General features: G+C 38.5%; 2 protein-coding genes and 1 non-coding gene across 7 annotated transcripts in view; all 3 read right to left on the bottom strand.

Moving 5' to 3' along the window:
- Nucleotides 1-680: 680 nt before the first annotated feature.
- tomm20a (translocase of outer mitochondrial membrane 20) lies at nt 681-4,661 on the bottom strand. The gene is made up of 5 exons (XM_032553989.1): nt 4,473-4,661; nt 4,136-4,182; nt 3,973-4,054; nt 1,429-1,571; nt 681-1,188 (listed from the first exon to the last, which is right to left on the bottom strand). Exons 1-5 carry the CDS (start codon nt 4,594-4,596, stop codon nt 1,144-1,146), a joined length of 441 nt encoding a protein of 146 aa, XP_032409880.1. The 5' UTR covers nt 4,597-4,661; the 3' UTR covers nt 681-1,143.
- LOC116713864 (small nucleolar RNA SNORA14) lies at nt 1,262-1,395 on the bottom strand. Its single transcript, XR_004337928.1, has one exon. It is a non-coding gene; the product is annotated as a small nucleolar RNA SNORA14 (small nucleolar RNA).
- A 1,271-nt stretch (nt 4,662-5,932) lies between the features above and the next one.
- The window catches only part of arid4b (AT-rich interaction domain 4B), a 52,397-nt gene continuing 41,544 nt past the window's right edge, over nt 5,933-16,785 (bottom strand). For all 5 annotated transcript variants that reach the window (XM_032552429.1, XM_032552432.1, XM_032552433.1 and 2 more), the window contains 7 exons: nt 16,330-16,414; nt 16,037-16,232; nt 13,368-14,567; nt 12,139-12,249; nt 11,108-11,332; nt 9,748-9,894; nt 5,933-9,660 (listed from right to left, as the gene is read on the bottom strand). In XM_032552429.1, the coding sequence (XP_032408320.1) occupies nt 9,512-9,660; nt 9,748-9,894; nt 11,108-11,332; nt 12,139-12,249; nt 13,368-14,567; nt 16,037-16,232; nt 16,330-16,414 (2,113 nt within the window). In that variant the 3' untranslated portion in view covers nt 5,933-9,511. The remainder of the gene's footprint in view (nt 9,661-9,747; nt 9,895-11,107; nt 11,333-12,138; nt 12,250-13,367; nt 14,568-16,036; nt 16,233-16,329; nt 16,415-16,785) is intronic.

Genomic DNA, 16,785 nt, shown 5'->3' with positions numbered 1-16,785 from the left:
TTCTTTAGATGCTAGTTTGAGCTGTATTAGTGTTATGTTAGGTAACATATAACCAGATTTATAACAGGTCCAGATCAACTTGGATTTAAAGCTTAAGAGATTAATCAAGTCATAAAATAGCCGATTATTTAAGTTTTTCATGAGTGAAAAACCAAAATACTGATGACTAAATGTTAAAATTCTCACATAAGATGTGGGGATTAAGAGGTAAAGAATGGGAATTTGATATAAATTAATGTAAATAATTAAAGATTGGAACATTGTCCTATATAGAGCCTGTAAAATGTATTTTTTTCTATATTGAGAACCAGAAGACATTAAAAATAAATTCATTATTTTCCCATTATTTATCAAGTCTGACTTTGAACGCAAGGCCAGTTTGTCTTGCCTTTTTTACCAATTTCTCAAAAACTTTCCACCCTGGATGATCCTTTCGTCACCTTTCTGCTAACCTCGACTTCATAGGACGTAAATGAGCAAATATTTGAAATATCCTAATCAGATTCAGATTATTTGATGGCAAGTATGAAGTGAAGAAAACTGAATGTCTTAAGTTCTAGTCGAGGTTGTAGTTCCACCGTCTGGTTACTGCAGCTTTTTGTTTATACAGACCAGCTTCTGTTTTCAGTGGAATATCACCAGCTAGGGTGGAAAAAAGTAGGAGAGAGCCACTGCAGTCAGAAACTTCTTTCAATGTTTTATTATGGAGTTTTACACAAATAGGTGACAGACTAGAATATAAAAATAACATTAAACCAACAATGCCAATGCATTTTCACAGAAATTAACACATTTAAGTTTTTTCTTCCTTCTCCCCGTAGACAAATTCAATGTCATTCTCGTAGCAACATACGACAAATTGTCTACTTTAATTCAATATATTACTACTGCCATGATACTCCAACCAAAACAAAAAACACATTGAGGAAAAACGACAAACAAAAAGACTATAAAACAATGCTTGATGAGAGTGAGGAGAGACAAACTTAAGAGTTCCATTTAACTCCAGAATATCATAAAGTATGTCGTATTTGGGCTGATAAGTCACAACAGTCTTCAATATTCAAGAACGTTGCGATAATCACTGTTAAACCCTTTTAAAGGAGAAGTAAAAGCAGTTTTGTCTCAAACTCGTCTGCACATTCATTCGACGTCATCCTCTGATAAAGCCTGGGAGCTGATGATTCGCTGAAAACAGAAACAAAAAAAATTAACACCTTATTAAGCTGTTCAATTATAAATGATGTTATTTTTTATCTAGTTCTGTCTTAGAGGTGAAATAGCAAAGAGCTACAGTGACTCTGCTCTCAGCTTTGGATGGTTCTAAGTTTGATCTTGCACCCTTTCTTGTCCCAGAAGCTACAGAAGCGACTGAGGGGTTTTCTAAGGATGCTGCAGCGCCGTTTCTGACGGGAAGAAGAGTCTCACCTGGCTGATTGTGGGCAGTTTGGTAAGCAGCATCTGAAAGACGGGTGGAGGCAGCGTCTGCTGGAGGACCTGCAGCAGCTGCTGCGGCTGACCGCACACTGCGATCGCATTAGTCAGGTGGTCGACACCTTTCTCAAACTCACCTGGGTCAAAGTGAAGAGGAGGGAAATTATAAGATAGGTCATTATATTAGGCAACAAGAACAAAAAATACATGTAGAAGCAATAACATTTTAAAAACAAAAAAGAATAAAACCTTTTGGACAACCTGCTTCATCTTTCAGATTTCTCATTTGCTCTCATCTCAAACTTGTAGTGGCCATTTTTAATGAGAACTAGATTTTTTTTATAAATCATCCCAAGGAATTGTAAATATGAGTAGATGATATAGACATAAAATGTATTACAATATTTAGTGGTACAGTTGTAATAAAGAGAAAAAAGTTACAATAAGAACTACTTATTACAGTCTTTTTAGGTAACTGTATGTCTGACTAAATGACAGCAATCTGAGTCCCACAAACCATTTGTAAAACATTTTTTTTTATTACAGTCATATAAAGAAATGTGATTTTTATCACTGGAATGCAAACAGTAACTGTATTTAATCATATTTTCTAATTTATTGATGCTCTCACTGAATATACAGTGGAATAAGAGAGTAAAGCTAATTATCCTGACAGTTTTGGGAGTTTTTAAACATCAAATTTAGTTTCTTGCGACAAAGATAAATCATTTCTTTGGGCAGCATTTTCTACTCGCATTCTATTGAATACTTCCAATGTTTCATAGGAGCCACATTTCCTGAACTGTTGTCGTTTTGCTTCCATACACGGCGAACATCAGCCGCATTTAATCACAACCTCCTGAATTAAAAGCTCTATATCTTGTATATAAATCTGATCTGCATATTGACCATTTATTCAACAGCTTGAGTTATGGTTTGCTTTTCAAAACCAATAAATAGCTCAATAAATTTGGCAATTTCTTAAATATTGCAACACTGACAACCACTGCTATCATGATGTTTCCACCACACACTGAACATTAACAAGCTCCATCAAGGTTTAAGATAAAGACTAAACATTTTGGATCCACCTGCTTAAATCTGACTGGTGTGCAGAACGTGAATCCTGCAGATTTTCAAGTTCGACTGATATCCGACTGTAACTCAAGAGAAACGGAAGCAGCATGGAGCTGAAAATTATGAGCACAAACTGATTGCATTCAAGTTGAGATCATTTTCAACTGATCAGTGAATCTGAGATTTAAGTTTGTACCCGAGGAGCTGGAGATTTTCCTGGTATACATGTTCCACACTCATTTACTCGATGGATTAGAAATCTGTTTTAGATTAATGCTAAATAGTAACATTAGTGAGTAAACTCCTAAAACATTGTTTCTGTTTTTTTATTCCTGGATCTGCTCTGTTCTCTCAAACTGCAATCGGTCTCAGCAGATTGATTCTGCTCCTCTCAGGAAAAAAGACTGTTGCAGCTTGTCATAGTGGAAAGTGACTGGGCTCAACTTTTTAACAAAAGAAAAAAATTATCTGAATTTTAAACCCCCACAATAACTGGACCAAACTGGAATACATGCAACTGAATCTGAATTGGACGACCTTGCTTCAAGCTTGCAATGACGATATTAATTCCTATTAATCAACATTTTTCAGACTTTTCTTTTCATTCATTACAATGTCTTTGTCTCCATTTTGGAGCTTTAACTACTAAAAGAATACACACCTCACATCAAGGTCAGTGGAAGTCTGTGCAACAGGACAAACTAATGACCACTTACACTATAATATCCTGCAAAATACTGGATTCAAGACTTCCTTTGCAACTCTAACACTGAACACACTGACACTGTGATGATGACAGTAGCTGCGTTTCCATTACAAATGTGCTCAAAACTGTTGATAAGCCACTAATGTAAAAAAAAAAAAGTTTTTATTGCAATTGCAGTGTTTTTATTAAACAAGAAATGCAAATAAAGAAAATAAAGATCACACATGAATGTTTGTTCACGCGATACGTCATTAAAACTCATGCTACGCCATCTTCCTCCAACTACTTCCTGTCTTTTTATTCATCTTTTCTGCCAGTAGTAACATTGAGTTGTTGATCACATGACTTGTGTGATGCAAAAAAGTGATTCCATTGCAGTTTTGCAAAATATACCAATTTCGATACAGTCAAAAATACCTTAGTGGAATAACTCACATTTTTCGACAATGGCGTGTTTCCTTTAAGCAAATTAATTTTTGTAATTCCAATTTGTGCAAGTACATGGTCAATGGAAATGCAGCTAATGTTGCTTGGTTGGCGCATATCTGGAAATGTACTGGACCAAGTTGTTTAGCACTTCATGAAAACACCAAATTTAAGTAATATTTTTTCAACATGTTTTAGAATTTGAGATTTTGGTTGGATATTTTGTGTTTCACGAGATTTGGATAAATTTGATTTGATTAGATGCAGAAACTATAAACTGAAGTAGAAATGCAAGCTTAATAAAAGCGCCATGTGAGATGAAGGGTTACCTTGTGACAGCAGCTCTTCTCCCAGCTGGATTTCTTCCAAAAAGAACTTCTGAACGGCTTCTGCGTCCTTCAGGTCAGGCAACTTCACAGCAAACAGTCCAAGATCACCCATTTTATATTTAAGACATAATTAATTAAATGACAAGTGTCACAAACGGCTCACCTTTGCCATTCCGGTCTTCTCGCCTGACGCTTTTTGTTTTCTTCTACCTGTTAGAAAGAAAAGAAAACAGTCTTGATAGAATCGAGTTAAATATACTGGAAAACACGTGGTTACAGGATTAGAAAGACTAAAGCTAAATCAGGTTTAATTACGAAACTATCTCACACGTGAAGCTAATATGTATGATAACGTCCTTATCTCGTAAATAACTAGAATATAGTAAATATCTATCATAGTGGAGAGTCTGTGTAGAGTTTTTAGTGCGGTGTCCTTGCAACTAGCTATATGATGCTAACGATGCTAGCACAACTTCACGGTCGGTAAAAAAAAAACTTACGTTCACGAAGCTTTTCTTTAAACAACGGGTCGCTCCGTCTCTTCCTGTCAAAGTATATACAGTACGCAACGAGCAGGGCCCCACACATCCCGGCCACCATCGCACTCGTCCTGCCACTCATCATGTTTAAGAACCGATCATGGACAAGCACGGCTAGCTACTAGCACACTGCGGCGGAAAGGAAATACGAATCACCTGACGTCAGACGTAACGTCCACAGGACAAGATCATTTCCGCTCGTCTCCTACAAACATGGCGCTGTTTTTAAAATTTTTATTTATTTATTTATTTATTTGGAATTATTAATGTTTTTAAATTTAAATAAATAAATTAATACTTATTTATGTCATTTTATTTATAACAATGAACAGTAAAACAAGCAAAACAAAACAAAAAATAGCGTGTACGCACAGCAAGATGAAGTTAGCTAAGGGTAGCATGAATAATAATAAAAATGGAAAGGGAATGTTGTATGTAATATATAACATATATTATCAGAGTAAATATTATTATTGTACTATTTAAGTGTATGTATACAGGCAGGCAGACAGACAGATCATGAACCACACTCCGTAACAGTGAACAGTGAAATGGCGCCACCTGTTGGGAGTTTCTCTGTGACCCTTATTCTGAGCTGGTAGATAAACTCAAAAAGATGTACAGTTGTAAAAGTGTTGACTGAGAAGGATGTACAATAAAATACAACAAATAAAGACACATCATACTTTTCAAATTGTTATATATAAAACATATTTATATAAATCATTGTAGGACTTTTGTTCCACTTCAGAATTAAGCAGTACTTTGCACTGGTGTATCACATGAAAACCCAGTAAAATACAGAGAAGTTTGGCGTTATAATGTGACTAATTTGCAGGCTAAATGTTAAAGAAAGTAAACGGGTAAATGAGAATAACAATATTGAAATTTAACAATGTAATTTAAAATAAAATTAATCGATGTCTTTTTACACCTGCTTTAATGAATGATTAAATGTTCCAATACCATCCACTTAGCAATCAAAAGCTAATTTTTTAAAGCTCATTATTCTTTAACTGAAAGGCAAAATTAGATCTGCTGTAAAATCTAATCAACATGAAACAATCCAACTCACACGTTGTGTGTTTTGTTGCCTTAGTTTCTTTTAAGTGGGCACTTCTCTTGAATAAACAATGATGCAATGAGGCTGGAAGGAAAGTACGACTATTTAAAGGATGGATTAGCGACAAAAAACTTTGCTAAAGTATTTATAACATAAGTGTGTGCAACGTATGTATAGCCAGGCAAACCAAATTCACATTTATAGACCAAGTAACTCAACATAATTTAGTGAATAATTTTAAAAAAATCTTATAAAAATAGGGAGAATTGTCATCTTCAGGTTAATGTTTCATATTTCTGACACTTGAAATGCAAAATACTTATAAATATTTTATAAATAAACTGATGCAAAAGACAGATACTTCACAAACTATGGCATTTATTTCAAACAGAGGCTTCTGCTTTGCTTACATTTTTACAATAAATTACACAATGACCATCATCAGATGAGCCTAATAAATACTACAGAGCTTTTTATTTTGCTTTTTTATTCAGACAAGCTCCTTTACTGTGTCTTAATCTACGATGCTTCAGGCCGAGTTTTGTTGGAAAACAGTTCAGCCGCATCCAACACCATAATTCTTCTCTAACAGGCAAAGTCAAACAAAGACTAAAGAAAATACAAACTACAGAGAAATAAAAACAAATAAAATAAAAAAAGAGAAAAATACAAAAGGACAATCAGGATTTGGACTGAACGGAACATAAAGGAAGGAAAGAAAAAAATGTAAATTCATGGAGAATAAACATGCTCTAACCCTCAGTATTTACACTCTGACTACAGTTAAAACCGTAAAACTGTCTGTACAGAAAAGTACATGTTATTAACAGTGCAAGATATTAAATAGCTCGACTCAAAACACTTCTCAATATACAAATGTATAACAAAAGCATACAATTACATACAAGTGCTGGACAAAAATGTAACTTCGGGATATAATACAGTGGGGGGGATTTATACAAAGGAAAACACCAGAGGGATGTCGTTAGAAATGTTCACACAAACGTCACTTTGTGATATAAATGCACATTTACAATACCTCTACCTTTATTCTGCTCGGAGTACAGGGAACGGTTTCGGTAGGGACCATGACGAGAACAGGCCTGCATACTGTTACTGTTCAGGAGTAAAACCAGAAAAATCTTACTGTGGCAAAAAAAAAAATAAACAACAGATGTAAAACTTCATGTTTGAAATACTGCAAATGTTGGACTCTTGTTTTTAATGTTTTAGGCAGTACTTAAATACAAGGTGCATCTCAATCGATCAGAATATCATTGAAAAGTTTGCTTATGACAGTAAGGCAGGTTAAAACTCCTTTAGTTTTCTTACAGAGTGAAACATTTCAAACATTTATCTTTGCTCAACATAATGATTACGGATAATAAAAATATTCAATTTCTCAAAAGATTTGAACATTCCCATTAGACCCCCCCAAAAAAGGATTTTTAATACAGAAATGTTATTGTATGAAGCTGGATCTTCACAGAGTTCTGCATTTAAATAAATCAATGCAAAGTTGAGTAGAAGGAAAAACTGTGATAGAAAGAGATGCACAAGCATCAGGGAAAGAAGCCTACTGAGAATTTATGAAGGAAAGCCCAGTGAAGTGTTTGAAGGAGATTCATAAACTGTGGACTGCTGTTATGCTCAAGCATATTAATGGAAAGTGGAGTGGAAAGAAAAACTGAGAGAAAAGGCACACTTTAAAGCTACTCAAGATGATTTGGAGTGCTCTGTCATATGACTACTAACTCGACTACATTGTCAAAAGTACCAACACCTGGTATTTTAATTATCATCTAGGCAGCAGATTTACCTGACTTAAACCTCAAAGAATCAATGTTGTCAAGAGGGAGACAATTAAAAACAGGACGAAAGTCACCATTACACCTCGGCAATGCAGCAGGTTGAACACAGTAATTCAGGCAAAAAGAGCCTCAAAAAGAAAAATCTTTAATCATAAGACTTCAGCTATCCCCTTTTTTTCAACATTTTCCTTCCACAAAACTTTCCAATGATATGTTTGCATAAAAAACCCTCCTTTAGCAATTAACTTTTGTTGGTCACAACCTAACATTTCTGCACTAAAAATCCATTTTTATTGGCCGTATATAATTTTAGTGTTTTATTAGCTGCAAGCCAGAATCACTTAAAGTATAAAAACATATTACTGAGCAAAATAAATCTGTACAGTGAAATCAATCAAGCTTTTGATGATATTCTAATGTATTGGGATGCAGCTGTAGTAAGTTTGATGCAGTTACAGAATCTCATCTTCAGCGAAGATGGAAGGGCAGGAGAGTTAATGGACTGAGAGAAAACGTGACGAATTAAAGTAGACAGGCTTTAAAAAAAAATAGATGAAGTGATCATTCACCGATTTCATCACTCCACAGCAATACCCAAGATGGATGAGTATTCAGTAGTAGATTCTCAAACACATTGAAAGCATCCGTCATTTTCCATCAGATGTAGCCCTTCGCTGGCCGCTCACTCACAAGCCGATCGTCAGTGTGTTGTTGGTTTTTTTTTTGTTTTTAGAAAACGGACCGTCATTCTCAAAAAGAGCAAAAGGCACTACTGCATTTTTCCATCTGTATCCAGTGGAGTTAGATGAGCTGGGCGGAAACCCCCTTCTTCCTCCTGTACATCAGAACGGAGCGCTTCAGATGAAGAGCGTGGACAGAGAAATGTGGCAGAATGATGTTTTGTTTGCCCTTAATGCCGGAGAGACGGCGATCCTCAGAACGGAGCGGAAATGATCCGATACCAACTTCGAACGAGTGGAAACCATTATTGCTTGTAAAAAAATAACTTCATAAAAGAACTGGGGCTGGACGATAAATTGATTAATTGAATTTTTGGAAAATTGTAATTTTTTCTTTACCAATGCGCTCCTTCAGTTTCAATAGTTCAGAGTGATGTCAGCACTCCCCAGGGCGGCCATTTTGTTTGACAAGCATGTTTTACTGCTTCTGTTTAATTGGACTTTGAATTTATTTCAACCTTACGGCAAAATATCAGATTCAGGCCAAGATTTTTTTTAAATTATGAGAATAAAGTCATAATAGAATAATAAAGTATACATTTTATTAACATTCCTCATTTTAAACATAAAATGAGGAATCTTTTATCTTTAGAAGATAAAAGGACACGTTACCAGACATGTGTACCGTCATTTTACAGATAAAATGAGGAACACTAAGCATTTTGCAAAGTTAGTGGTATAGGTTTAAGAAATAAGAAATTATTCTAAACAGCATGACTTTAAAATGTGAAAACATATGCACATTTTGAAGAAAGAACTACACAATATGAGGTGGTCACATCATATCCTGATAATTTAACGTTTTTTCTCATTAAAAACTTTTTTCTAGTCATTTTAAGATTTCTTTTGGTAAAATTGCATCTTTGCTCTTCAAAAATTATGACTATATTCTCATAATTAAACAAAACTTATAATAGGTTGGCCCTACTGCATCATTTAGAAGGAAATAAAAGCCAGTTTTTTGAAAATATTTTCTGTAATTTCTTCTTTCAGAAAAGAAAGAGCAAAAACAAGTCGATTAAAATTGGAAACTGGATTTGGTATGAAAAAAATTGGATATTTGATTTTTAAGCCATATCGCCCAGCCCTAAAAAGAAACAAAGCGCTAAAGTGAAATCTAGATAATCTTTTTGACAAATTTCACCCCCCTAACCTCCCTCTCCTTTAACACAATCTTCATAAAAGTGCACTTAAGTGCGGATAGCTTGCCGAGGAAACAGTTGTCAGTAGAAAATAGTGCTTGTTTCTCGTCTGGTTCTTTGTGCCCCAGCAGCTGCGGAGAACCGGTCAGGTCCGTCTCGTCATCCTGCTGAAAAGGAAAGGGGGCGGCGACCTCGGGGTGCTGGTTAAGTGCTTTGTGCGGTGGCTCCTCGCGACTTCGTCCTGTCACCTGCACTCCACTGATACCCCGGAGTTCTGAGACGAGGACGACGAAGATGGTACCGGAGGGTCGGCGAGCGTCAGCATGACTGCTGCTGTTAGCGAGCTGGAGGATGGTGAAGAAGAGGAGGAGGAGGAGGAAGCGGCCACTGCACCTTCAGGTTTGAAAAAAGAAAAAAAAAAAGTTTATAAAGTGTTTTTTCTGTATTTTGACCCAGCAGAGATTAAGAGAACAGGCTTACTTTCTCTTTCCTTCTTCTTCATGCGTTTCCGTCTCCTGTCGATCGAGGCCACCTCCGACTTCAGGGAGAGGTAGTGGTTCCGGATGTCTTGCAGTTTCTCCTGAAGAAACGAAATCCTCTCCAGACTGCTCATCTTTTCCAAATCAGCTAAGTGGACACAAAACAAATGAGTTTAGTAACACAAAGTACAATGCCTTGATAATTAATTACTGACACTCCATGAACCCCGTCACATTTTTATGTCTATCCTCTAGTGCCGACGTCGTGCAACTTTTCATGCATTCCTGCTCCAACAAACCAGAATAAAACGGCTGAATTTCCTCCTTGGAACATCAGCAAGTTTAGTAAATGTCTGGTAGTTAACCAGTCGTTTAATTTGAGTGTACTAAAGCTCATGTATGCAAAAGTTGCAGGATGGTCAAACTCCAGGACTTACACTGCAACAACACAAAATCTAGTATTTTTGGTCTAGTTTTTAGTGTTAATATCTTTGTACATTTGAAATAAGACAAAGCTAACAAGGAGCTTGTTTTAAGTCAATAATTCATTAATATTGATGAAAAAGTATTCAGAGGACGAACAAGACATTTTAACTTATAATATGGGAAAATGTCTTCTTCTACTGGCAGATTATTTTACTCATAACTAATACTTTTCATCAATATTAAGGAATTACTGACTTACAAAAAGCTTAAGGCAAGTTACTTGTGACCTAGTTTTTTCTTATTTAAAAAGTACTAAGATATTTCTACTAGAAACTAGACCAAAGATACCTGGTAAGATTTTGAGTTATTGCTGTGCAACACAAAGAAGGAAAATGATATATAATCTTAAACATCTTTACAGCTAAAAATCTGAAAAGTGCAGCTGCATTTGTACCTCTCTACTAAATAAAACAACTTTAGAGCCACAAATATTACCTGACCTTTTGTTAAAAGACATCTTAGAATTTTTGATAAATATCAACTACAAGAAATCTATTATAATTTTTAAAGAGCAATAATTTTATTCCTATTTTTATGCTTTAATGTAAAGAAAACAGAAAACTTGTTCAAAGGGATGATGGCTACATTTTCTTACATGGGATGTTGATATTTGCTGATGTTTTCTAACCCAATAACAGGAAAGGTTAATATAAATAAAAACAGCAGGTACCTTTACTGTCACTGCTGTGGAAATTAAATGTAATTGTAAAATTGTAAAAATAAAAATAAACTGAAAAATAATTAAAAAAAAAGAAAAATAAAAAACTTCAGCAGTTTTAAAGCTTTTTCTTTATAAATTTTTGTCAAAGTTTTTAAGAGGCTCCAGAAGGTACATTGAATGAAAACCTTAAAGAGGTCAGAAAACTTTTACTTACACATCTGGAAACTCCATTTGTAGATGCGCGGCGATCTTCCATGGCTGTCTCTGTGCTGGGAGTGATCGGGGTCTCCCTGCTTGTGGTACTTATGGCTGGAGGGTGGGGATCGGCCGTGATACTTGGGCGACGCGGAGGCCTTCAGGTCCGATGAAGTGTTCTTACAGGTGGCCAATTTGGCCGAGCCTTCGACAACAGACTGGTCCTCGCTGTCACTGCTGTTAGCTGAGGAAGACATGAAGAGATGAAAGAAAAAAATAGTTGATTAATACAAATAGATGGAAAGAAAGTCAATTGGAAAGACAAGAAAGAAATGGATAAATGATTGAATGAATGTGTAGTGAAGGATAGATGCACAGATTAAACGGATGGATGACGGAGAAAGAATTGGACTGACATTGATGGATGAAAAGACTGAAGAACAGACTGCTGGATGGATGGATGGATGGATGGATGGATGGATGGATGGATGGAAAGACTGAAGAACAGACTGCTGGATGGATGGATGGATGGATGGATGGAAAGACTGAAGAACAGACTGCTGGATGGATGGATGGATGGATGGAAAGACTGAAGAACGGACTGTTGGATAGATGGATGGAAAGACTGAAGAACAGACTGTTGGATAGATGGATGGAAAGACTGAAGAACAGACTGCTGGATGGATGGATGGATGGATGGAAAGACTGAAGAACAGACTGCTGGATGGATGGAAAGACTGAAGAACAAACTGCTGGATGGATGGATGGAAAGACTGAAGAACAGACTGCTGGATGAATGGAAGGATATAGAAACTATCTGGATGGATGAAATAAATGGATGTATGAAGGATAAACAACTGGACTAATCTTAGTGATCTACAGACTTTGCCAACCTGATGAGATAATAAAAAGGGGGCATATTTTCAAAAATAAAAACAGCATAAATGCATTATGCTATTATCTTATAGCTTTATGATGACTATTTTTCCAAACTTCTTCAGATTTAATGTCTGAGTTTAAATCTAAACTCAGACGGTTCTGATCTCCTACCTGCTTTCCTGTTCCTTTTGGGAGGCACACCGAGGCTTTTGCGGTTAGGCTTGTGTTTCTTCGAGACTCCACCTGTCTGTGATTCCTTCTGCCTCTTCTGACTCACAGATGCTACAAACAGATTTAGAAAAGAGATTTCAGCTTCTCAGCAGTTCACTTTAAATAAGAGTAACAACATAAAGAGGATTTAGGACAGTGGTCTCAAACTCCAAGCATCAGGGTGCTGGTGTCCCTGCAGCTTTCAGATGTCTCTCTGCTTCAGGACACCTGAATGAGCTAATATTAGCTCATTAGCAGAGCTTGACTGCATATTAACATGGCAGTTTAGCCATTTATGCTGCCATCCAATTGAAATTTCCCCTTCAATGTAAAAAAATTTAAACTGGAACGCTCTCCATTGCCGGATTTCCCACTGGGAAAGAGGGAGCAACTCCGACTGCCCCGAGTTAAGGCGAACTTCGGCTTTCAATATGGCCGCTCCTCGCATCAACAGAAGTAAGCTGTGGTGGAAACATGTTTATTTACAAGACATAAATAAGAGTAAAAAAAGCAGTGTTTGTTTATTGAAAGTAAAGCTTAAAATTATGTTTTGTTAGGGCCATTGCAAATGATGTTTATACTTTAATCAAACTTCAGTTTGTTTGCATAGAAAGTTTGGCTCGTTTGGGTTGGTGGGGATGCACACTAACAAAATAAAATGAAAAAGCCTAGGTCTCGGTTCAACTGAAGTGAACTCTGGTGAGATTCGAATGTATATTCGATGAAAGCAGACTGGAAACCGCTCCAAAAGCAGGAAATGGACCCAGCAGGGCATTCTGGGTAAATACAACCAAAACACACATGGTCTAGTGATAGACTGGAGAAATGGCTTGTGGTCTTTTACCAAAACCAAAAATCTGATGGCACTGCAATTTTTTTAACATTTTGTAAAGAAGGAAGTTGCTTTCATGTCTTCTTGGAGGTTTTTGTGTCGTTTCCTACAATAGTTCTTGGTGCAGCGCCACCACAGGCAGTAAGGGGGACAAGTTTTTTTTAAAGGGTTTGGTTTCTTTGACACATTGTACTGTGAAAGCAAAACACTGCAGCTAACAATATAACAAATGTTGCAATTTTGGTCCCCAGTCAAACCGATTCTATGGGACTACCAGGAATGAAAACAAACTAGAAGTTGCAGGACTTTGTCCCTGGAGCCCTGGAGTTTGAGACCACAGGTTTAGCAGCGTTTGTACCTTTGGACTTCTGCTCACTGTCCTGCTGGCTGCTGCTGCTCAGCTCTAGGCTGCTGCTGCTGTTGCAGGACAGACTGATGTCGTAAACCTTGGAGGGGGAACCTGCGCCGTCGTCCTGCGGGAGCTCCTGCAGCTCTCCGCCCAGACTCTCCACCTCCACCGTGCTGCTGTCTGTCTCGCTGCGCCCCCCCGCTGCTTCCTCCTGAGTCGGATCTGGGGGCAGATCGTGGGAAACCGGCTCTGAGGGTAAGGCGGGAGGCAGAGATGGCGGTGGAGAAGGAGGCGGAGCTTGACTGGTCTCCTCCACCGCGCTTCCTCCTCCGGAGGGCGACTCAGGTGTTGTAGGAGGGGTGTTGAGCACGGAGTTGCTCCCGCTGCTGGGAAACTCATGCAGCTTGTCGTTCTCCAGCTGCTCCTCGGAGCCTTCGTCCTCGGGTCCCGCTTCCTGGTCCGCCCCGGATTCATCCAAACAGGACGGGACGGGGGGCGGAGGAGAGTTGGCTGCCTCTGTGTCCGAGTCAGAGAATAACTCCTTCAGCGTCTTCTTAGGCCACTGAGCCTGAATGCTGGACCACACGTCCTTTTGTCCTTTGGGCCGAACGGCCGGGGCCTTTTCCTCAGCATTCCCAGATGCCTTAGCCCTCTTCTCAGGAATCTCCCAGAAGCCGGCTTGCCTCCCGGCTTTGCTCTTCTCCTTCATGCCGTTGTACTTCTTGGAAGGGGAACCTTTGGTTTTGGCGCGGCTTCGCTCGTTCTCCTCAGCCGGGATGTCGGCCAGCGCTGTGCTCTCGTCCTCTGAGCTGCTGCTGGACAGAGCCCCCCTGTCCTCCACTTTTCGAGGAGAGCCGCTAGGCAACCAGTCGGCACTCCTGGAGTTCCTGGTCTTTACTTTGGATAGACCCTTTGTGTTCCTCTCGGCGGCACCATCAGATTTCCTCTTCCTGGTGCTCGCCTCTCTCTCCGTCTCCGGCTGGCCTCTGCGCTTCCCAACGTCCGGGCTTTCCGCACCAGCAGCGTCCAGGCTCTTTCCGGAGATGGAGGACGCTTTGGACCCTTCGGAGGGGATGCCGCTCTCCCAGCGCTCGGACGCTTGTGGCGGCTCTGTCGGACCTCGCCTGGTGCTGCTGCTGGGTTGATCTTTTTCGTCGTGCTCCTGTTCCTCATCCTCGCAGTCGCTCTCATCTGTGGACATCTCGGAAGCTGCAAAACGCAAAGTACTGTTATCTTCAGGAATAAGTCGGAAGACAGGAGAAGTTCAGTTACTGGATATGATGTATATTAGTCAATTATTGTTGGTGTTTTTGTTATTGATGCTGGTGACATTTAAAGAAATAATGATTATTTATTCACTGTAATTAAAATTAATTAGAAAAATGTATTGATGGGCCAACTGGGCTAATATGACGCGAGTTGTTATATGTATGGAATATACATGTAATGAATGTAAGATTATGTAACTGGATAAGAATGGGAATATTGATGAGTTTGTACTTGACATTAAGTTTCATGATTCAAGTATTTCTTTTTGCACATATTCAAAAAAAATAAAAACAAGCAGTCATGGTCAGAAAGCTAAATACAGTCATTATCAGTTCAGACATGAATGTAAATTATTTTGTGATCCCAATCATTTATTTTACCAATGTGGAAATAAATATACAACTACAGACAAATTCAATGACTTGAAAAAACAAAAATGGGGCAAACAAGTTTGAATTGGGAATTTATTTCACCCAACACAAGGTCTAACCACTATAATAAATGTTTCTTGGTAAGTTGCACATTGGCCACATGCTGTGCAACAATTATGACGCTTCATAATTCTGCCAGGATATCTGACCGCTCTTTGTGGCAGTATTGGTAATTCTGGATTGAATCAAGCTTTAAGTGCATTTCCAATAGGGTTGTGATAAGGGTCTTTCTAAATAATTTACGTTTTAACTAATGCCTGCTTTATCCATTCCAGAACCCAACTGTATCCCAAGTTTCAGCCATCTGATTTACCCTTTCTGATGAAAAAAAGTGGCTAGAAAAATATGAAAGAATCCAGGACCCACCATGTTTTTAGCTAAAGTGGGAACTGTTGTAACACCAGAGTTACTGAGTTTCACTGATTTTATTTACTTATTTTTTTTTGTTACAAAAACATTTAAAAGAAAAACCATTATTGTGAAAGTAAAATGCACATCCGATGGAGAATTTTTATTTTTTCCACAACCAAAAAATGCAGGAACTAAATTCCAGACGGCACAGAAATGATGTTTTTTTACTAAGAAAAAGTGTCTGAATTTCCAGGCAGAATTATGTTAGAACTGATGTGGATTTTCTTCAACTTGCTAAGAAACATCTGGCTAGTCCTTGCAGGGGTCATTAGGTACACCGAGGACAGGTCAAACAGGACATTAAAAACATGCATACAAAGTTATTCCTAAGGGACGTTCAGAGAGTTCAATTAACCAAACATTCATATTTATGGGACTGTGGGACGAAGCCTGAATACCTGGACATGTGCATGCAAATAGGCCCTATGCCAGGATTCAAACCCAGGACACTTTTGCTGCAAAGCAACAATATCTTGAATCGCTAGAAGCCCAAAATCATCAGGGCATTGCTGCCAATCTTGAGCACATGTAAACTTCTAAGCAGAGCTGCATTTCAAGTGTTGCTACCTTGCAATCCGTTGAGGATCGATGTGATTTCTATTGACTTGACTGGAGGCTGCTGAGTCCCTTTGTCCTCGCTCTCATTTATTTTGGAAAAGACGTCGTGACTCAGGCCGCATTTGGAGCGCGGGACGCGGTTCGGGCCGAGGACCTCCCTGTCACCAAGCCGCTCCAGTCGGTCACGCTCCCTCTCGGCTTTGTTCTGTCGGGATTCAACACACAGCCGGGGTTTTATTCCACGAACATCAGAACCCAGTTCTTGCCGAAACCGTGCCCACCCTCTGCACAGTCAGTCATACCTTTATTTTTTTGCGGTGCTTTATTTTCGGGACGTTCTTATTTGCCGGGCGCACGATCTTGTCCGCTTTGATCCATTCGTCATATCTAAAAAAAACAAAAATCAGTACAAGAAACAAGACAGCTTTAACATTCAGGTCATCGACAAAGAGCCAAACATCCACGCTGACAGCAGCCACCACACAGACACCCGCCCAACCAACCGACATGTTGCTGTGACACAATAAAGCTTCAACAGCAAACGGAGAAAATCCAAAGGAATTATGTAGAAAAAGACAAACCTTTACGATGAAGAAAGAAACACACCAGCCACCACACAAATTATGTTTCCACAGGTACCAAGGGGAGCTATTGGGGACGGTGTGGGGGTCGTGTGAGTGGAAAATGAAACGTTTTACGACATCACACACAACAGAGACGATGCAGAGAACATCCCACTGTCTTAAAGAGTGCTGGAG

The sequence above is a fragment of the Xiphophorus hellerii genome, chromosome 22, assembly GCF_003331165.1.
Source record: "Xiphophorus hellerii strain 12219 chromosome 22, Xiphophorus_hellerii-4.1, whole genome shotgun sequence".
NCBI classification, from domain to species: domain Eukaryota; kingdom Metazoa; phylum Chordata; class Actinopteri; order Cyprinodontiformes; family Poeciliidae; genus Xiphophorus; species Xiphophorus hellerii.
This window is presented reverse-complemented; position numbering and strand designations above follow the sequence as displayed.

Bases quoted from the DNA above. Each gene is read 5' to 3' on its own strand.
- tomm20a (XM_032553989.1), bottom strand. From the start codon at position 4,596: ATGATGAGTGGCAGGACGAGTGCGATGGTGGCCGGGATGTGTGGGGCC. The intron at 4,055-4,135 runs GTGAGCCGTTTG...TTTGCTGTGAAG, and splicing joins AGAAGACCGGAATGGCAAAG to TTGCCTGACCTGAAGGACGC. The intron at 1,189-1,428 runs GTGAGACTCTTC...TTCTGTTTTCAG, and splicing joins AACTGCCCACAATCAGCCAG to CGAATCATCAGCTCCCAGGC.